The 22,387-nt window shown below is 46.0% G+C and overlaps 1 protein-coding gene across 6 annotated transcripts in view; it reads right to left on the minus strand.

Moving 5' to 3' along the window:
* Positions 1 to 22,387, minus strand: part of AP1G1 (adaptor related protein complex 1 subunit gamma 1) — a 584,387-nt gene that overhangs the window by 56,421 nt on the left and 505,579 nt on the right. For all 6 annotated transcript variants that reach the window (XM_033942090.1, XM_033942089.1, XM_033942091.1 and 3 more), the window contains 2 exons: positions 17,719 to 17,846; positions 9,366 to 9,470 (listed from right to left, as the gene is read on the minus strand). In XM_033942090.1, coding sequence (XP_033797981.1) covers positions 9,366 to 9,470; positions 17,719 to 17,846 — 233 coding nt within the window. The remainder of the gene's footprint in view (positions 1 to 9,365; positions 9,471 to 17,718; positions 17,847 to 22,387) is intronic.

A 22,387-nucleotide genomic window follows, 5' to 3' on the forward strand; every position in this document is an offset into this window, starting at 1 on the left:
GTGAGAATGAGGTTTCAGAAAGAACACTGGAAATATGATGGATTGGTTGAGATGAAATTCTGAGACCACTGAGAGAGAACAACATTGAGGTCCCAAACCACTGGAGGCGGTTTGAGAGAAGGATTGACATGGAAAAGTCCTTTCATGAATCTGGAAACCACAGGATGAGCAGAGAGAGGTTTCCCCTGCAGAGTCTGATGGAAAGCAGCAGTTGCACTGAGATGGACCCATATCGAAGTCGACTTGAGGCCAGAGTGAGAGAGGTGCAAAAGATAGTCCAAAACTGAAGACAAGAAGGAGTGTTGTAGCTCATGATGATGAGAAAAACACCAAGTAGAAAATCTGGTCCACTTTTGGTGGTAGCATTGTCGAGTGGCAGGCTTTCGTGAAGCTTCCAAGACATCTCGCACAGGTTGAGAAAACTGGAGAGCAGCTATGTTGAGAGGAACCAAGCTATCAGGTGTAGAGACTGCAGGTTAGGATGAAGCAGAGATCCCTGATGCTGTGTAAGTAGCGAGGGAAAAACTGGTAGAAGGTAAGGCTCCCTGGTGCTTAGTTGAAGTAGAAGGGAGTACCAAGGTTGTCTGACATAGCATGGTCTGACTTCAGCTTGACTAGAGTCTTTTGAATGAGAGGGAATGGAGGAAACGCATATAGGAAGAGATTCGTCCAGTCCAGAAGAAAAGCATCTGCCTCGAGGCGATGAGGAGTGTAGATCCGGGAGCAGAACTGAGGCAGTTTGAAGTTATGGGGGGCAGCAAAGAGGTCTATCGGAGGTCGAGTGGAGGAAGCTCTGGCAAAAAACATTAAAAAAGGGGACAAAGCCTTCTTTAGGTATATCAGCGATAGGAAAAGGAACACAGACGGTATAGTACGCCTTAGACAACCGGACGGAAACTACGCGGTGGCGGATTCAGAAAAAGCAGAACTACTAAATGAATATTTCTGCTCAGTCTTCACCTGCGAAGCACCGGGACACGGACCACAGTTGATGATAATACAAGACGTGGATGACCCGTTTCAGAACGTTGAGTTCACTCCTGGGGACGTCTACAACGAACTGGCAAGGCTAAAGGTAAACAAGGCCATGGGACCGGACAATTTACACCCAAGAGTGCTCAGAGAATTGAGAGATGTCCTGGCAGAACCGTTGGCGGTGCTCTTCAATCTCTCACTAAGTACGGGGAAAGTTCCGTTGGACTGGAAAACAGCCAATATCGTTCCTCTACATAAAAAGGGTTGCAAGGCTGAGGCTGCGAACTATAGACCGGTAAGCCTCACCTCAATAGTGTGCAAACTCATGGAAACACTAATTAAGTATAAATTAGATACGATCCTGAACGAGGGAAATCTCCGGGATCCCAGCCAACATGGATTCACCAAGGGTAGGTCATGCCAGTCCAATCTAATAAGCTTCTTTGACTGGGTAACAAGAAGACTAGACTCAGGAGAGTCCTTGGACGTCGTGTACCTGGACTTCAGCAAAGCGTTTGACAGCGTCCCACACCGCAGGCTGCTGAACAAGATGAATTCTATGGGATTAGGAGAGACTCTAACTGCGTGGGTTAAAGATTGGCTTAGTGGCAGACTTCAGAGGGTGGTGGTCAACGGTACCCTTTCTAAAATGTCAGAGGTGACCAGCGGAGTACCACAGGGTTCGGTCCTGGGCCCTCTCCTCTTCAACATATTCATTAGGGATCTGACTCAAGGGCTCCAAGGCAAGGTAACCTTATTCGCTGATGACGCCAAACTATGCAATGTAGTAAACGGCTATAATCTTCAGGATGCTATGGAGCAAGACCTGCGTACTTTAGAAAGTTGGTCCTTGATCTGGCAGCTGGGCTTCAACGCCAAGAAATGTAAGGTCATGCATCTCGGCAACGGAAATCCTTGCAGAACTTACACCCTGAATGGAGAAACTTTAACTAGGACTACGGCAGAACGAGACTTAGGAGTAATCATCAGTGCTGACATGAAAGCAGCCACTCAAGTGGAGAAGGCTTCATCTAAAGCACGGCAAATGATAGGCTGTATCAAGAGAAGCTTCGTCAACAGGAAACCTGAAGTCATGATGCCACTGTACAGAGCCATGGTGAGACCGCATCTGGAATACTGTGTTCAATTCTGGAGGCCACATTACCGTAAGGATGTGCTCAGAGTTGAATCGGTTCAGCGGATGGCCACCAGGATGGTCTCGGGGCTAAAGGGTCTCCAGTACGAAGAAAGACTGAGCAAATTGCAGCTCTACACTCTCGAGGAGCGTAGGGAGAGGGGAGACATGATTGAGACATTTAAGTACATCACGGGACGGGTAGAGGTGGAAGATGATATCTTTCTTCTCAGGGGACCCTCGACCACAAGAGGACATCCGCTCAAGCTCAGGGGAGGGAAGTTTCGTGGAGACACCAGGAAATACTTCTTCACGGAGAGAGTGATTGAGCATTGGAACAAGCTTCCAGTGCAGGTGGTCGAGGCACGCAGCATCTCAGACTTCAAGAACAAATGGGATACCTATGTGGGATCCCTACGAGGTCATGCCAAGGGTTAGGGTCACTAGGACTGAATGAGCGGGTCAGTAGAGAGACAGTATAATTACAATTATTCTTTAGGGGGTCAGTAGATTTAAGAGGGTGGGTAAATAGTGTGGGCAGACTTGATGGGCTATGGCCCTTATCTGCCGTCATCTTTCTATGTTTCTATGTTTCTATCTGAGGTGCCCTTTGAATGTAGACAGCTTTGAGGAAGGTGTTGTGGCGAATCGCCCAATCCCACACTTTCAGAGCTCACTGGCAGATCCCGTTGCTCCCTGTTTGTTGATATAGTACATGGCGACATGGTTGTCTGTTCGGATGAGGACAACCTAGTCGCGAAGCAGATGTTGAAAGGCATTGAGAAGCATTGAAAATCGCCCTGTGTTCCAGGAGATTGATGTGGTACTGGCAGTCCTTGCTGGTCCAGTAACCCTGGGTGCGGAGACCGTCCAGATGGGCCTCCCAAGCATAAGTCGATGAGTCGGTCGTGAGGACTTTCTGATGATGAGGTGTGTGAAACAGCAAACCTCTGGATAGATTGGCAGATAGCATCCACCAACGAAGAGACTGTTGCAGAGCAGGAGTGACTTGGATGTGTCGAGACAGAGGGTCGGACCCCTGCGTCCACTGAGATGCCAGGGTCCACTGAGGAATCCTGAGGTGAAATCTGGCAAAAGGAGTCACGTGAACTGTGGAGGCCATGTGGCCTAGAAGAACCATCATGTGTCTCGCTGAGATGGACGGGCGAGAGGACACTGAGTGACAAAGGTTGAGGAGAGCTTCCAGGCATGGAGGAGGGAGGAACGCTCTGAGTTGGGTAGTATCTAGGACAGCTCCGATGAAGGGGAGAGTCTGGGAAGGCTGAAGGTGGGATTTTGGGAAGTTTATCTCGAATCCCAGGTGCTGCAGCAACCAAATTGTCTTCTGGGTCGCGAGGATGACTCCCTGAGACGTTGAATCCTTGATGAGCAAAGACTCTACTCCTTGCATCAAGTGAATCGGTTCCAATGGGGGCATGGGCAAAGACTCTGTTCCTTGCGATGCATGCATCGATGCCAGACCAGACACTCGCAGAGATTCTGCTCCCTGTAGAGTGTGTGTGTACCGCTGAAGCACCATAGGCGGCTCGACCTCGCGGGAGGCCTCCGTGTGCCCAGGCTGGATTTGGGAGAGAAGCTTAGGCCTCATAGTGGTGAAGAGCTCAATGAATTGCTTCTCCAGTAAGGTCTGGAACGAGGCCGGCAAGGATGGATCCGCATCAGCAATGGGACTACCTGCACGGGCCTCGCGCTGCTTAGAGACAGTGTGTGAGTGCTTGGGCTTAGAAGCCTTGGGCACTTTTAGCACTACCGGTGGGATGGGCTGCTGTGCTACCTGACCTGGAAAGACAGAGGAAGGCATCGCAGCGGGTGCTGGAGTCTGAGCCGGCACAAACGACGCAGGCTTGAGAAGACTCGGGGCCGCAGAGGCGGGATGCTGGAGAGCCGCAGATGATGATGGAGGTGAAGGTCCCTTCGATGAGGACGGCTCCGTTGAGGACTCTATGAACAGTGACTCCCACAAGACGCAACGACGCTTGAAAGCACGTGCGGCGAGTGTGGAGCAAGGCCGGCACGATTTCGGAAGGTGTTGAGGCCCGAGACACCGAATACAGCGTCGATGAGGGTCCGTAAGCGAAATTGCGCACTGGCACTTGGCACACTTTTTAAAACTGGTGATAGGTCGGGATATAGGCCGGAAAAGCTCCGCCGCAAGATCGAAGCCGTGGAGCTGCGGCCACGTGGCCTGCCCGGTCGAACGGATGGAAGAAATTTTTTAAAAAACAAACAAACAATAAAGAACGACGAAAATTATTGATTAAGAGAAAAATAACCCAAAACCGCAGACTTTAGAAAGCACAAGTGAAAAAACTTCATGCAGAGAGTTGAAGACGGACTTCTCGGCTCTGCAGAAAAGTAAGAACTGAGGAGACGCGCCCTGTGCTGGGCGGGAAGGCACTCGTGCATGCGCGGTGCGGGCGAATCGAAACTTCGAGTTTCTTCAAGCAAGACTGCTTGTGAGGCGTCTGCATCTGGGCTCCGTTGGATCACGTCACCCATTAGTGAGAATACCTGCCTGCTTGTCCTGGGATAAATTATTGGTTTGCACCAAACAGGGTTTGTTGTTCAAAGACATTCTTCAAATAATACCAGGCTGGCTTTTCATATGTTAAGTTTAACAAAAGCCATGGATGATCCAGCCTTCTCTGTATCCTTAGATGCAGAGAAGGCCTTTGACTGGGTAGAATGGATCTTTATGTATCAAGCAATGGATTGGTTTGATATCGGTTCAGGATTTATACAAATGATTCAAACCTTGTATAGTTCCCCTTCTGCCAGATTATATTTAAATAATACTTTTTCAGAACGTTTTTGTCTGGAGAGGGAAGTTAGACAAGGGTGTCCGTTATCTCCGTTGCTGTTTGATATTGTTTTGGAATCCTTGTTATCGGCTATACAAAGCAGATCCAGGGTATTCCTTACGCAGGTCGGGAATACAAGGTCTCTGCTTATTCAGATGATATATTGCTTCATTTGAGGAATCCAGAAACAACCATTCCACATTTACTAGATTTGATTGAAAAATTTGGAAAATTTTCAGGATATAAAATAAATTGGAGTAAATCAGAAATTCTTCCGCTTAAGGTTCATTGTCAAAAAGGATTGTTTGATTCATTCCCCTTTCTTTGGAAGGAAGAGGGTAGAAAATACTTAGGAATTTGGATTCATAAAACATTGGAAGAAACGATGAAAGTAAATGAAGTCTTTATTGCTAAAGGTCACGGAAATGTGTGAACAATGGAACCCCTTACATTTGTCTTGGTGGGGGAGAGTCCAAACAGTTAAGATGAAGATTTTGCCTGTGGTTTGTTACCAAATGGGTATGTCACCAGTGTTTTTTCATAGGTCCTTTTACAAGAAATTAAATAGTATTCTCACAAAATTTATTTGGCTGGGGAAAGCAGCAAGAATTGCCTTAGTATCTCTACAAAAGCCAATTGTGGAGGGTGGGGTAAATTTTCCAAATTTTTATAGGTACCATCAAGCCTATATAATGCGTCAGGGTATGTATTGGATCCTCCCACAGCTCATGGAAAAACTTCCAGACTGGTTATGGTTGGAATGGCAACTCCTGTCTCCACTGAGATTGTATCACGTTTTGAGTATCAAGTTACCTAGGTTGTATAAGGACAATAACATTTTATTGGATACTTGGGAGACATTAAAATGTATTAACAATTTAACAGCTATTCCAATTTATAAATCCACTTGTCAGTCCCTCTGGTTGAACTCCAAGATTCAAATTGGCGGGTTTAAGGTCATCTGGAAGCACTGGATGAAGGCGGGTATACGTACTCTAGATGATATAGTATTAGACAGAAAGCTGCTTGATTTTTCACGACTGTAACAAACATTTTGTATTGCTAAATCTCAAAGTTATAGGTAGTTGCAGTTGAAGCAGGCCATTCAAGAGGGAAAAATCTTAAAACTCAGTATAGTTTGCCGTTCCTGTGCTTCCAGATGGATTTCCTGGGTCACCAGGCCGCTCAGTGGTATAAATTAGAAACATAGAAATAGACGGCAGATAAGGGTCACGGCCCACCAAGTCTGCCCACCCCAATAACCCTCCCCTACCTTTCTCTGTGAAGAGATCCCACGTGGCGATCCCATTTTGACTTAAAATCAGGCACGCTCCTGGCCTCGACCACCTGCAGTGGAAGATTATTCCAGTGATCAACCACCCTCTCGGTGAAGAAGTATTTCCTGGTGTCACCGTGTAGTTTTCTGCCCCTGATTTTCCACGGATGCCCTCTTGTTGCCGTGGGGCCTTTGAAAAAGAAGATATCCTCCTCCACCTCTATACGGCCCGTGAGATATTTAAACGTCTTGATCATGTCCCCCCTCTCTCTGCGTTCCTCGAGTGAGTATAGCTGCAATTTTTTCAGCCTTTCCTCATACGGGAGATCCTTGAGCCCCGAGACCATCCGGGTGGCCATACGCTGGACCGACTCAAGTCTCAGCACATCTTTGCGGTAATGCGGCCTCCAAAATTGTACACAGTACTCCAGATGGGGTCTCACCATGGATCTGTACAATGGCATAATGACTTCAGGCTTCCGGCTGACGAAACCCCTACGTATACAACCTATGATTTGTCTAGCCTTAGATGAAGCTTTCTCTACTTGCTTGTCAGTCTTCATGTCCTCACTGATGATCACCCCATAGTCACGTTCTGCTACAATCCTTTGTAGGATTTTACCATTAAAGGTGTACGTCTTGCATGGATTTTGGCTGCCCAGGTGCATGACTTTACATTTTTCGGTATTGAAACTGAGTTGCCAGGTCCTGGACCAGTGCTCCAGTAGGAGACGGTCGTGCACCATACTGTCAGGCATTGAGTTTCCGTTTTGCCCTGTGCTTTGGTCTGACGTGTTCCTGCCTACTACATTGCATAGTTTGGCGTCATCGGCGAATAGCGCTATTTTACCCTGAAGTCCCTCAGCCAAGTCCCTTATGAAGATGTTGAATAGGATCGGGCCCAAGACCGAGCCCTGCGGCACTCTTCTGATCACCTCCGTCTTTTCGGAGGGGGTGCCGTTCACCATCACCCTCTGAAGCCTACCTCCAAGCCAGTCCCTAACCCATGCTGTCAATGTGTCTCCTAATCCTATAGAGCTCATCTTGTTCAACAACCTGCGGTGTGGCACGCTATCGAATGCTTTGCTGAAATCCAAGCATACGATGTCTAGGGACTCCCCAACATCCAGCTTCCCTGTCACCCAGTCAAAGAAGCTGATTAGGTTAGATTGGCAGGACCTCCCCTTAGTAAATCCATGTTGACGCGTATCTCGTAGATTCTCCTCGTCTAAGATCGTATCCAATTGGCGTTTGATTAGAGTTTCCATTAGCTTGCTCACTATTGATGTGAGACTCACTGGTCTGTAGTTAGCAGCCTCCGTCCTGCATCCTTTTTTGTGGAGTGGAATGACGTTAGCCGTTTTCCAGTCCAATGAGACTTTACCTATACTAAGGGAGAGATTGAAGAGCGCGGATAGTGGTTCCGCCAAGACGTCACTTAATTCCCTGAGTACCCTGGGGTGTAGGTTGTCTGGTCCCATTGCTTTGTTAACCTTGAGATTAGATAGTTCAAAGTGGACAGTGCTGGGTGAAAACTCGAAATTTCGAAATGGGTCTGCAGAGCTATCCCTTGTCTGCAGCTGAGGGCCGGATCCCGGTGCCTCACGGGTGAAGACTGAGCAGAAGTATTCATTTAATAGTTCAGCCTTTTCAGAGTCCGATTCTACATAGTTCCCGTCTGGTTTCTTAAGGCGTACTATCCCGCCTGTGTTTCCGTTTCTATCACTAATATACCTGAAGAGGGGTTTATTGCCCTTCTTGATGTTCTTCGCTAGATTCTCCTCCATTCTAAATTTGGCCTCTTTGACCTTTGTTTTGACTGCTCTTGACTTGGCCAGATAGTCTTCCCTAGAGTCCTGCTTCCCTGATTGTTTATAAGATATGAACGCTCTTTTCTTTTCTTTTATGAGGTCTGAGATCTCTGCAGAGAACCACTGTGGCTTATTGTTTCTTCGCCGTTTACTTACAAGCGGTTGGTTGCTTCTAGTATGGTAGCTTTTAGAGTTGACCACAATACTTCCACATTATCTGTTTCTGCTCGGTTATGCAGCGCCTGATGGATGAAATCCCCCATGCCCTCGAAGTTGGCGTCCTTGAAGCTGAGGACCTTGGTTAATGTGTTAGATTTTGTGAAACCTTTCCTGAGATTGAACCATACCATGTTGTGGTCACTGGAGGCCAACCTGTCGCCCACCGAGACCTCTGTGACACTTTCTGGATTTTTGAATAAGAAACCAAAAACTGGTCTTTGTGACAATTGGAGCATTGAGATAAAGCATCAGATTACTGCGTCTCAATGGCCACGAATCTGAACTTGGGAGGATGAGATGTACGGTGTCTGCATCTATGAGACAAATATGGTTTGATTACAGAAATTAGATAGTTCCAAGTCTAATAGGTGTTGGCGCTGTCATCTTGAATCTGGGACATTAGATCATTTATTATTTTATTGTCCCATGATACTTCAATTTGGAGATCCATTTGGGATCAGGTAAACAAAGTAATGGAAAATCCAGTGGTACTAACATATGACACTGTGCTATTTGGCACTTTGATGAGAGCTAAAAGCCAAATATCATCTCACAATAACAAACGTCTCTTTATTATGACAGGAGTTTCCACACAGCTTATTTTAAGGAATTGGAAAAACTGGGATCGATTGAATTATACCTTTTGGTGGGAGTCTTTGTGTCACATCTTTAAAATGGAACGTATTATGGCTATACAACAGGGACATAAAAAGTTTCTGAGGATTTGGGAGTCATTGACAAAATTTTGCAAAGAGTGATTGTTGATTTTGCCCTTTGATCATGCACGTCCAGAGTGGGTGGGTGGGAGGGGGAATGGAAAATATTTTTAATCTTTAGTTTGAGTGCAGTTTTTGAATATGAAGATGGGGGGAGGTGATATATATATTTGTCAAAGATTACAATTTTGATTGAATTCAAGTGCTGTTATAGTGTAATACGATTGTATAATATGTTACACTTGTTTTTTGGCTTCAAAATGAATAAAGATATTATAAAAAAAAGAAATTTGTTTGGGTAGCCATGCTGATCGCCATTATAGAGAAAGGTGATCAAATAAAAAAAAAAAAATCAAAGATGTGCTTATATGCTCTCCTAGCACTGCTGCCTGGGAGAAACTGCAAACTCACCGCATGTGATCATATTTTTTGAAGAGGGCATTGTACTCCACGGCTCGCTGCTGCAGCTCTACATCAATGCTACTGCCATAGATTGACACCACCTTCTTAATCCGGCTGTGGATAGATAGAAACCATCAATGGAAAACAAGACAGACATTGCTACCAATATCTCACTAGTTCCAAAGCCCAGGAAAGCATCTTGCAGAAAGAAATATAATGGGTTTAACCCAGTGTTTCTCAACATGCGGTACATGTACCCTTGTGGGTACATGAACAGCTTGTTGGGGGTATGCGCCGCCATGGATATTTCCTGCCCATCCACCTCCGCGAATCCCTCCTTCCTGCCCGCCCCCTCCATCAAAGCCAACCCAACCCCAGACCCCACTTCTCAGCTGGATCAGACCTCTTCCCAGTTCCCAATTTGCCCACTTACCAGCTCCCCGCTGCTGTATTTAAAAAACTTTGGGCGGTTAGCAGCGCAATGAAGCCAGCCTCCTGCTGTCTGCCAGCCTCCTGCTGTCTGCCAGCCTGCCTGCCCTGAAAGTGTTATTTCTGCAGCCTACGCAGAACGCTGTAGAAGAACACTTCTAGGGCGGGCAGGCAGGCATACGGCGAGAGGCAGGCTTCATTCCCGATTCCCCCACCTCCAGCTCCCTGCCGCTATATTTTAAAATCTTTAGGCAGCTGCTGAAGAAAGAACACTTCTGAGGCAGGCAAGCAGACAGTGGGAGGCTGGCTTTGTTGCACCTCCGGCTGCCCCCAAATTTTAAAATACAGTCGTGGGGAGCTGGTAGGTGGGGGAATCGGGAACTAGGGAGAGGTCGGATACAGCTGAGAGTGGGGGCTGGAGTTGGGAATAAGGTAAGGACAGATGCAGCAATTGGGCAGAGAGAGAGAGAGAGATAGAGATGCATGGGGAAGAGAAGGATGAGAGGGAGAAATGTTGGATATGGTGGTGGAGAGGGAACAGAGGGACAGATTAAAGGGGAGGAATGTTGGACATAGTGATGAAGGGAGAGATTTGGCATGGTGCTGGAGAGGGGTGATAGAAGGAGAAATGGGGCTGGTGGGCAGTGGTGAAAAACACTGCACATGATCTAGGGAATGAGAGGGAGAAATGTTGGATGTGAGAGGGGGTGGGAGAGATGCCTGGATCTCTCAAGATAGATGGACAGTGAGAGAGAGAGGAAGAAAAGTTGGACTCATGGAGGGACAGAGAGAGATGGTTGGGGGAGGAAATGAGCACTGGAGGAGAGGAAGAATGCAGAGACAAAGAGATGTTGGACTGGTGGAAAGGAGAAATGTTGAATGTGGCATTCGAGGGAGTGGGGGAGATGCCTGGATCGCTCAAGACAGATGGGACAGTGTGAGACAGAGAGAGGGATACATGTTATTAATAGGGGTGGATAAGAGGAAGAAAAGTTGGACTAATGGAGGGACAGAAAGAGAGAGAGGGAGACATGTTGCCAATAGGGGTGGAGGAGAGAGGAAGAAATGTTGGACTCATGGAGGGAGAGAGAGAGGTGTTGGGTGTGGAAGGGAATGAGGTCCGGAAGAGAGGAAGTGTACAGGAGGCTTAAAGAAAGAAATATTGGATGCACAGTCAGAAGGAAGTGCAACAAGAGACTCATGAAATCACTAGGCAACAAAGGTAGGAAAAATAATTTTATTTTCAATTTAGTGATCAAAATGTGTCCATTTTGAGAATTTATATCTGCTGTCTATATTTTGCACTATATTTGTCTATTTTTCTTTAGTTGTTACTGAGGTGACATTGCATATTTTAAAGTCATCTGCCTTGACCTCTTTGAAAACCCCCCCAATATAAATAATCTATATAATAAAATGCTAAGCGCGCATGCGCACTCTTACTGCATGCTTCCCTGATCTGTTGGGCTGTGGCGGCAAGAGTGCACATGTGCTACACCAGGACTTGCGGAGCGTCGGCTGCCAGGAGGAGGGCTTTGAGGGAGGCAGCTGTTGGCGGAGGGCAGATGCTGGGTCAGGATGGTCTGCAGATAGACGACTTGCTCCAGCTCGCGCCGCCTTCAAATTAAAAATAAACGGCTCCACACCGCCTCCCTGCTCGCGCAGACCTCCTTCAACGAAAAACGGCACTACCAGCCGAAGTTTATTTTAAAAGTTTAAAGCTGCTGCGGCGGCTCCTCTAATGAGCCGCACCTGCGTTGGAGAACTTCAAATAGTAGTGCCGTTTTTCCATTTCCAGCTGAGCCTTCTCTTATTAACTCAGCACTCGAGCTGGTCCCTGGCTCTCGCCAACTCGCCGGATTTGCGGACAACAGAGCAACAGTGCGGGGAGGAGAGAAGGGACTGAGCGGTGACAACAGGTGCGTGCTTTTTACATCTCTTGAGCGGCCGAGGTATTTTTACCCGTCGCAGGATTCAACATGTGTTAAAAAAAAAACCAAAACAAAACCTACGCAAGAACACCTGGGCGGGAGGGAGGAATACATGACCTAGGAGCCCCAGATTCTAAAACCCAAACAACAATTTGCTCTGGGGAGGGGGTGGGGAGACAGAAGGGGGCCACGGAGAGACAGTCAGGCATGGCACAACAGATAAATACAGGTAGGCAGGGGGCCAGGGAGAGAGAGACAGACATAAAGAAAGACAAACAGACAGGGGGCCAGAGAGACAACAGATAAATACAGGTAGGCAGCAGGGCCAGGGAGAAAGACAGAGAGACATACAGAAAGAAAGACAGGGGGCCAGGGAGAGAGACAGACATAACGAAAGACAAACAGACAGGGGGCCAGAGAGGCAGATAGAATAAACACAGACAGCCATCATGCAAGGAGAGAGAGACAAAGAAAAAAAGACAGACAGCCAGCGGCCAAGGAGAGAGAGAGAAAGAAAGAATGACAAACAGACAGGGGGCCAAGGAGACAGACAGAAGAAAGCCAGCCAGCCAGCCAGCATCTAAGGAGAGAGAGAGAGAGAGAGAGAAAGAACCCCCCCCCAAACACTAGCCAAGGAGAGAGAAAGAAAGAAAGAAAGAATGACAGACAGGGGGCCAGAGAGACAGACAGACATCTATTCTAGCACCCGTTAATGTAACGGGCTTAAAGACTAGTTATAACATAAGAATTGCCACTGCTGGGTCAGACCAGTGGTTCATCATGCCCAGCAGTCCGCTCACGCAGCAGCCCTCTGGTCTAAGACCAGTACCCTAACTGAGACTAGCCCTACCAGCGCACGTTCTTGTTCAGCAGGAACTTGTCTAACTTTGTCTTGAATCCTTGGAGGGTGTTTTCCCCTATAATAGCCTCTGTGTACTGTGTGCTTTGTGTTTTTTTAATTTTGTGGTTACCATTATATATTAATAAGATTATATTGTGTGTATATGAAAAATAGATGGAAGAAATTGCATTACAAATTAGTACTATTATTATGGGGGCGGGGTCTGGGGCGGAGCTTGGGTGGGGGTAGTCGGTTGATGTTTGTTAGACTTAGGGGGTACTTGGCTTGAAGAAGTTGAGAAATACTGGTCTAACCCACATATTAATCTGTGTCTCTTTTTCTCTTCACACAAAGTCCCAACTTGAACCCAAAAGAGATCTATTCTCAGAACAATGGGAGTCTGCTAGAAAAGTTTTATGCTTTGAGAATAGATCTCTCTAATCACAACTAGCACGAACAATTGCATTTTTGTAATAATCATCATTACATCATCTGCAGAGGGAGATTTTATAAGTTCTTGTTTTTCACAGGAATTCCAGGATTATACCTAATTTAGGTGCCATGCAAAAATAAAGGCAAAAGAGGACCATTTCATTAGGGTCCACTTGCCAGTGGCAGAGAGAGAGGAATCATCAGCACAAAAGTCAGGTGTTAGTGCCTCTGTACAAGTCATTGGTAAGGTCCCACTAGGAACATTGTGTTCAGTTTATTTATTTATTCAATTTTTTATTCTGTTCACTTAGGGGAGCTCAGAATGGTTTACTTGAATTTATTCAGGTACTCAAGCATTTTTCCCTGTCTGTTCTGGCAGAATCACAATATATCTAATATATCTGGGGCAATGGAGGGATAAATAACTTGTCCAGGGTCACAAGAAGCAGCGTGGGTTTGAGGCTGTAGCTTTAACCACCGCACCACATTCTCCCCCAGTTCTGGAGGCTGTATATTGCTAAGGATGTGAGAAGACTTGAAGCAGTCCAGAGGAAGGCAATGAAAATGGTATCTGGATTGTTCCAAGAGACATATGAGAAAAGGCTCAAGTAACTGAATATGTATACCCTAGAGAAAATAAGGGATAGGAGGAGATATGATACAGATGTTTAAATACTTGAATGGTATTAATCTACAAACAAATCTATTCTAGAGATGGAGAAGTGGTAAAACTAGAGGACATAATATGAGGTTATGGGGTGGTAGACTTAGAGGAGTTTTTTTCAGAAAATACTTCTTCATAGAAAGGGTGGTGGATGACTGGAATGCCCTTCCTGTAGAGGTGGAGGAGGCAAAAACAGTGACATAGTTAAAAAATGCATGAGATAGACACAAAGGATCCCTAAATAGAAAAAGGACAGTATCGACACAAAACCTATAACTTCATTTATGATGTGCAGGAATGGTGCTTGGATGGAAGCCTCAGCAACGTGGAAGTGAAGACGATGCTAAAAGGACTTCTACGGTCTGTGTTTCATATATGAGAAGACTGTTCAGGAGCAGCTAGTTAGCTTTGATGGCAACTCCAGCAGTGGGGCAGTGTAGCTGATGACTGCTACAATCTCCGTCCCATATGCAGCAAGGTGAATCAGGAACATTTCTATGTTTCTAGACCTAGTTCTCACCAACGGAGATAGCGTCACGAAAGTCTCAGTAGGAGACACACTGGCCTCCAGCGACCATAATATGGTATGGCTCAACCTCAAGAAAGGTTTCCCTAAGACAAACACAGCAACAAGGGTTCTCAACTTTAGAGGCACAGACTTCAACCACATGGGAGATTTTGTCCATCAGGAGCTACATAAACAAGCAATATCTGACAATGTGGAGGATATGTGGTCATCTCTGAAGTCCATCCTACACGAAGCAACAGACCGATACATAAAGACAGTAAGTAAACGCAGGAGAAACAAAAGACCCCAATGGTTCAGTAAAGAAATTTCAGACCTAGTTAAACAGAAAAAAGACGCATTTATCACCTACAAACATTTAGGCAGAGAGGGGGCGAAAGAGGACTATCTAGACAGATTTAAAGCTGTCAAAACAGCAGTCAGAGAAGCCAAACTCCGAATGGAGGAAGAGCTAGCACGGAAAATTAAGAAAGGGGATAAATCTTTCTTCAGCTATATTAGTGACAGGAAAAGAAACAAAGATGGGATAGTACGCCTGAAGCAATCGGACGGTAACTTTGCGGAATCAGATTCTGAGAAGGCAGAACTACTAAACAAATACTTCTGTTCTGTGTTCACCCGCGAAGCGCCGGGAGCTGGTCCACAGCTGCAGATGGGAGATAACCAGAAAGACCCGTTTCAAGATTTCGAATTTACACCCAGTAGCGTCTATGACAAACTATCAAGACTCAAAGTAAACAAAGCCATGGGACCGGATAACCTACACCCCAGAATGCTCAGGGAGTTAAGGGAAGTCCTGGCAGAACCATTATCTGTTCTTTTCAATCTTTCCCTAAGCACAGGAAGGGTCCCCTTGGACTGGAAAACCGCCAACGTAATCCCACTCCACAAAAAGGGCTGCAGGACAGAGACAGCAAACTACAGACCAGTGAGTCTGACGTCTATAGTGTGTAAACTCATGGAAACACTGATCAAACAGAATCTTGACACAATCCTAGACGAAGAAAAACTGCGTGATCCACACCAACACGGGTTCACCCAGGGTAGATCCTGCCAATCTAATCTGATTAGCTGTTTTGACTGGGTTACTAGACAACTGGACGCCGGAGAGTCACTGGACATGGTATATTTGGACTTCAGTAAAGCATTTGATAGTGTCCCTCATCGAAGATTACTGAACAAGCTGAAATCGATAGGATTAGAAGACACTTTAACTACATGGGTTGGGAATTGGCTGAGCGGTAGACTTCAGAAGGTGGTGGCCATCCGAAGCATCGGACGTGATCAGTGGAGTGCCGCAGGGCTCGGTCCTGGGCCCGATTCTATTTAACTTATTCATAAGAGATATGACGCAAGGACTTAGAGGAAGGGTATCACTGTTCGCGAACGACGCCAAACTTTGCAACATAGTAGGCAAAAGCTTATTACCTGATAATATGACACACGACCTACTGTTGCTGGAACAATGGTCAACTTCTTGGCAGCTAGGCTTCAATGCTAAAAAATGCAAGATAATGCACCTGGGTAAGAGAAACCCGCGTAGAACTTATGTACTAAATGGTGAGACCTTGGTTAGGACCATGGCGGAACGCGACCTAGGAGTGATCATTAGTGAGGACATGAAGGTTGCCAATCAAGTGGAGAAGGCTTCCTCCAGGGCAAGACAAATGATGGGGTGTATCCGCAGAGGTTTCGTCAGCAGGAGACCTGAAGTTATGATGCCGTTGTACAGAGCCATGGTGAGGCCTCACTTGGAGTACTGTGTTCAGTTTTGGAGACCACACTACCGAAAGGACGTGCTGAGGATCAAGTCGGTTCAGTGAACGGCCACCAGGATGGTCTTGGGGCTCAAGGATCTCACGTATGAAGAAAGATTAAAAAAATTGCGGCTGTACTCACTTGAGGAAAGAAGAGAACGGGGAGATATGATTGAAACATATAAGTACATCACGGGACGCATCGAGTCAGAAGATGATATCTTCTGGCTCATGGGACCCTCGACCACCAGAGGGCATCCGCTGAAAATCAGGGGAGGGAAGTTTCATGGCGACTCCAGGAAGTACTTCTTCACCGAAAGAGTAGTGGATCATTGGAACAGACTCCCACTCCAGGTGATAAAGGCCAGCAGCGTGACGGATTTTAAGAGAAAATGGGATACTCACGTGGGATCTTTAAGGGAGTAAATTCAGGGGAGGGGATACTTGGAATGGGCAGACTTGGTGGGCTATAGCCCTTTTCTGCTGCTTGTTTCTATGTTTCTATTTTATACCACATTCAAATCGTCTAGAGCAGTGGTTCCCAACCCTGTTCTAAAGGACCACCAGGCTTTCAGACTAGCCCTAATAAATATGCATGAGAGAGATTTGCATATAATGGAAGTGACAGCATGCAAATCTGCTCCATGCATATTCATTAGAGCTATCCTGAAAACCCGATTGGCCTGGTGGTCCTTCAGGACAGGGTTGGGAACCACTGGTCTAGAGAACAGGTATTACCTATCGTGGGGGGGGGGGGGGAAGAGACATATTATACTGGAAATTATCAACTAAAATTAAAAAATAGTGGTTTGTTGGTTCAACATTGCCTTAAGAATGAATGTGATTGTTGGACAGACTATATAGACCACAAAGGTCTTTATCTGCCATTTACTGTTACTTTTCTAAAGAGATATAGACTAAGACTTACATATTTATACTTTCCTTCTTTGGGAATCACAGCGGTCTGCATGGACTCCTTCTACCAAAAGCATATTAAATAGTTTGGAAAGAGGTTCAAAAAGGATCTCTTGAAGATGAGACCTCTTCAGAATCCAGATGAGATCTGTCAGATTTCTGCGAGGATGAGGTGGAGGTTCTTAGTTTGAAAATTGTTAAGATAACACCTCTTTTGGATAAATCTGCCCCACATTAAGAAGCCACAAGGAATACAAAGAAGTAAGGCAATGGATGCAAAATTGTGGAACTCAAGGTGAATTTTATTCAATCCATCATCTAGTGGTGTCAAAACAGGACTCGACACAGCTATGTTTTGGCAAAAAAATTGGCTGCATCAGGGGTCACAATTCGTATAGGGAGCATTCACAGCATGGAAGCATAGACGACTTAGACCACAAGGTCAAAGACAGTTCTTGAAACTTCTGAAATCAAGACACAGCAGTAGCAGAACATAGAGCAACATATCATGCTACTACTGTGTCTTGATTTCAGAAGTTTCAAGAGCTGTTTGTGACCTTGTGATACAATGTGTATAAAATAATTGAATAGTTATAATATATTTATTATAATGTTATATTGTTGCAATGTTTGAATCTACATTTGAAAACTAATAAAAATAAATATTAAACAAATAATAAAGTAAGTTCAGTTTAAAACTATTTGAGGCTTGTGTGGATGGGATTAGATGGACTTTGTGTGGACGGGGCAGGGACCGAACCTGTGGTGACGGGGCGGAGATGAGGACACAGTTTTTCCCCATGTCATTCTCTACTGTGTATACACATTCAAAACCTCATTTACACATGCACACCTTTTAGTACGTACTTGACAGTGCTGGTAAATCTAGTTGAACTCTTCATGATGGCAGTGAGGGCATAGCCTCGGGTCACTGATCCTGACATATTTGATATCAGAACACTCTCCAATATATCAAGGACTTCATCCTCTGTCACCTGAGCATAAAGAGAATCAATAGTTTCTAACGCCCTGTATGAGGAGGGTGAAAAACCATATAGCTCAAATGAAAGATTAGGTTCTTACCTTTACTAATTTTTTTTCTTGTAAATCCACACTCTATTCCTGGATAAGCAGGTTATGCATTCCATATTGTGAAACTGCATGCAGCTTCATTTACATAATTTTTCAGACCCTACCCTCTGGTCTTCAGTTTGTGCAAAAGCAGACAGTGTCATCTATAGAGGACATAGACAAAAGGGAGGGGTATAGGGAAACTCTCCGATAAGTCTAATCTGCATATAACATAAAAATTTTATAGCAATTGAAACAGCATAGCAAACAGCAAACACCTGAAGCAGGGGACCTTGAGGGCTGCACTGACCGCTTTGAAGTCCAGCATTGGCCTCTGGTCTTTGGAGCCTCTCTTTGGCATGATGAAGTATACTGAGTATCTGGCGGAGCCTGAGTCTTGCTCTGGGATGGGTTCTATGGCCACAATGTCCAGCAAACTTTGGATCATAGCCTCTACCCGGACCACCTTGTCCGGTCTTCCTGTCAGGGAATCCAGAAAGAGCTCTGAAAGAAGCCAATAAAACTTGAGTTTGTAGCCATCCCATAGAATGTCCAGGACCCAGTGACTGGAAGTGACAGCCATCCATTCTTCCAGGAAGGCTGAAAGCCGTCCCCCCAATCTGTAGAGGAGCAGCCGAGGGTCTGGTGTCAGAACTGCTTCTTAGAGGTAGATGCAGGGCAGCTTCCCGTAGACTGCAGACGCCAGGATCCACCAAACCGCTGTTTTGGATGACTGACAGGAGAACGTCTGGAGGGACAAAAGCTAGAATGTCCTGGACCTCAAGAGGATCAGGGCCTGCTGTCAGGTAAGGACTTGGGTTTACGGTCTTGCACACTAGCCATAAGGTCATCCAGACTTTACAGCAATTGCCCTTTATAGGGTAACTCAGTCAGTCTCGCTTTAGAGGATGAGTCACCGGACCACTGCTAAAGCTACAACATCTTACATGCTGAAACAGAGTATGCTGAGAGCTTACTTACTACTTTGAAGAGAGATCATACAAGGCATCCACCACATAATCCATGCCTGAAATTATAAAGGGGAGACCTTGGAGCACTATAGTGTCCAGATCATGTCAAAGCTTTGAGTGGCAAGCTCTGGCCACAAAGAAAGCGGCAGCGGCCGCTTTCAGCCTGGAAGCCGCAGAGTCAAAGAGCCCTTTGAGGACAAAATCAATCTTAAGATCCTGGGTATCCTTCAGCACAACCGCTCCATCACTAGGGAGAGAAGTGCACTTAGGATAGGAGGCTTGCGCCAGAAGACGTATGAGGAGAGACTGGAAGCCCTGAATATGTATACCCTAGAGGAAAGGAGAGACAGGGGAGATATGATTCAGACGTTCAAATACTTGAAGGGTATTAACGTAGAACAAAATCTTTTCCAGAGAAAGGAAAATGGTAAAACCAGAGGACATAATTTGAGGTTGAGGGGTGGTAGATTCAGGGGCAATGTTAGGAAATTCTACTTTACGGAGAGGGTAGTGGATGCCTGGAATACGCTCCCGAGAGAGGTGAAACATAGAAAGATGACAGTAGATAAGGGCTATAGCCCATCAAGTCTGCCCACACTATTTACCCACCCTCTTAAGTCTACTGACCCCCTAAAGTAAAATTGTAATTATACTGTCACTCTACTGACCCGCTCATTCAAGTCCTAGTGACCCTATCCCTTGGCATGACCTCGTAGGGATCCCACATAGGTATCCCATTTGTTCTTGAAGTCTGGGATGCTGCATGCCTCGACCACCTGCACTGGAAGCTTGTTCCAATGCTCAATCACTCTCTCTGTGAAGAAGTACTTCCTGGCGTCTCCACGAAACTTCCCTCCCTTGAGTTTGAGCGGATGTCCTCTTGTGGTCGAGGGTCCCTTGAGAAGAAAGATATCATCTTCCACCTCGACCCGTCCCGTGATGTACTTAAATGTCTTAATCATGTCTCCCCTCTCCCTACGCTCTTCGAGAGTGTAGATCTGCAATTTGCTCAGTCTTTCTTCGTACGGGAGACCCTTTAGCCCCGAGACCATCCTTGTGGCCATCCGCTGAACCGATTCAATTCTGAGCACATCCTTACGGTAATGTGGCCTCCAGAATTGCACACAGTATTCCAGATGAGATCTCACCATGGCTCTGTACAATGGCATCATGACTTCAGGTTTCCTGTTAACGAAGCTTCTCTTGATACAACCTATCATCTGCCGTGCTTTAGATGAAGCCTTCTCCACTTGAGTGGCTGCTTTCATGTCAGCACTGATGATTACTCCTAAGTCTCGTTCTGCCGTAGTCCTGGTTAAAGTTTCTCCATTCAGGGTGTAGGTTCTGCAAGGATTTCCGTTGCCGAGATGCATGACCTTACATTTCTTGGCGTTGAAGCCCAGCTGCCAGATCAAGGACCAACTTTCTAAAGTACGCAGGTCTTGCTCCATAGCATCCTGTAGATTATAGCCGTTTAGTATATTGCATAGTTTGGCGTCATCAGCGAATAAGGTTACCTTGCCTTGAAGCCCTTGAGTCAGATCCCCAATGAATATGTTGAAGAGGAGTGGGCCCAGGACTGAACCCTGTGGCACTCCGCTAGTCACCTCCGACATTTTAGAGAGGGTACCGTTAACCACCACCCTCTGAAGTCTGCCACTAAGCCAATCTTTAACCCATGCAGTTAGAGTCTCTCCTAATCCCATCGATTTCATCTTGTTCAGCAGCCTACGGGGACGCTGTCAAACGCTTTGCTGAAGTCCAGGTACACGACGTCCAAGGACTCTCCTGAGTCCAGTCTTCTTGTTACCCAGTCAAAGAAGCTGATTAGATTGGACTGGCATGACCTACCCTTGGTGAATCCATGTTGGCTGGGATCCCGGAGATTTCCCTCGTTCAGGATCGTATCTAATTTATATATAATTAGTGTTTCCATGAGTTTGCACGCTATTGAGGTGAGGCTTACCGGTCTATAGTTCGCAGCCTCAGCCTTGCAAACCTTTTTATGTAGATGAACGACGTTGGCTGTTTTCCAGTCCAACGGAACTTTCCCCATACTTAGTGAGAGATTGAAGAGCACTGCCAACGGTTCCGCCAGAACATCTCTCAATTCTCTGAGCACTCTTGGGTGTAAATTGTCCGGTCCCATGGCCTTGTTTACCTTTAGCCTTGCCAGTTCGTTGTAGATGTCCCCAGGTGTGAACTCAAAATTCTGAAACGGGTCATCCACGTTTTGTTTTATCATCAACTGTGGTCCGTGTCCTAGTGCTTCGCAGGTGAAGACTGAGCAGAAATATTCATTTAGTAGTTCTGCTTTTTCTGAATCCGCCATCGCGTAGTTTCCGTCCGATTGTCTAAGGCGTACTATACCGTCTGTGTTCCTTTTCCTATCACTGATATACCTAAAGAAGGATTTGTCCCCTTTTTTAATGTTTTTTGCCAGAGTTTCTTCCACTCGAAGTTTGGCCTCCCTAACTGCTGTTTTGACCGCTGCAGATCTGGTCTTATATTCTACTTTAGTTTCTCTTCTCTGCGTACGTTTGTAGGAAAGAAATGCTTTTTTCTTCCCCTTAATGAAGTGCAAGATCTCTTCAGTGAACCATTGGGGTTTGTTGTTTCTTTGTCTTTTATCTACTGATTTTATGTAGCGATTAGTTGCTTCGTGTATGGATGATTTCAGGTACGACCACATAGTTTCCACATTGCCGGTCTCTGCTTGGTCCTGCTGCGTCTGATGAACGAAATCTCTCATGCGTGCGAAGTCGGTGCCCCGGAATTTGAGCACCTTTGTTTTTGTAATTGATTTAGGGGATCCTTTCCCAAGGTTGAACCATATCATGTTATGGTCGCTGGAGGCTAGCGTATCTCCTACCGAGACCTCTGAGACGCTTTCCCCGTTGGTGAGTATCAGGTCTAGGATGGCCTGGGCCCTAGTGGGCTCCGTTACCATCTGTCTGAGATGTACTCCTTTTATGGAGGTCAAAAGCCTCCTGCTGCTGCTGCTGGTTGTTGCTGAAAATGTGTTCCAGTCTGCATCAGGCATATTGAAGTCTCCTAGCAGTACAGTGTCGCCCCATAGAGTTATATTCTCTATGTCTTCAATTAATTCTGCGTCCATGTCTTCCGGTTGTCTTGGAGGTTTGTATACCACTCCAAGATACAGGCATTTTTTGCCACCTCTTGCCAGGTTTACCCAGAGGGACTCCCCGGTATACTTGACATCAGTGATCCTGGTGGTTTTGATGTCCTCTTTAATGTATAGTGCTACCCCTCCACCTAACCTGCCCTCTCTGTCCTGACGAAGTAGATTGTACCCCGGTATAGCTATATCCCACCCATGTGCGTCCGTGAACCAGGTCTCGGATATTGCCACCACGTCCAGGTTGGCATCCCTTATTTCAGTTTCCAGTTCTAGAATTTTATTGCCTAAAACTGTGTGCATTAATATACATGGCCCTCCACACTTTGTGTTTGTGTTTGCTGAGTCCCTGTAA

This window comes from Geotrypetes seraphini, chromosome 4, assembly GCF_902459505.1.
Source record: "Geotrypetes seraphini chromosome 4, aGeoSer1.1, whole genome shotgun sequence".
Classification (NCBI taxonomy): Eukaryota; Metazoa; Chordata; class Amphibia; order Gymnophiona; family Dermophiidae; genus Geotrypetes; species Geotrypetes seraphini.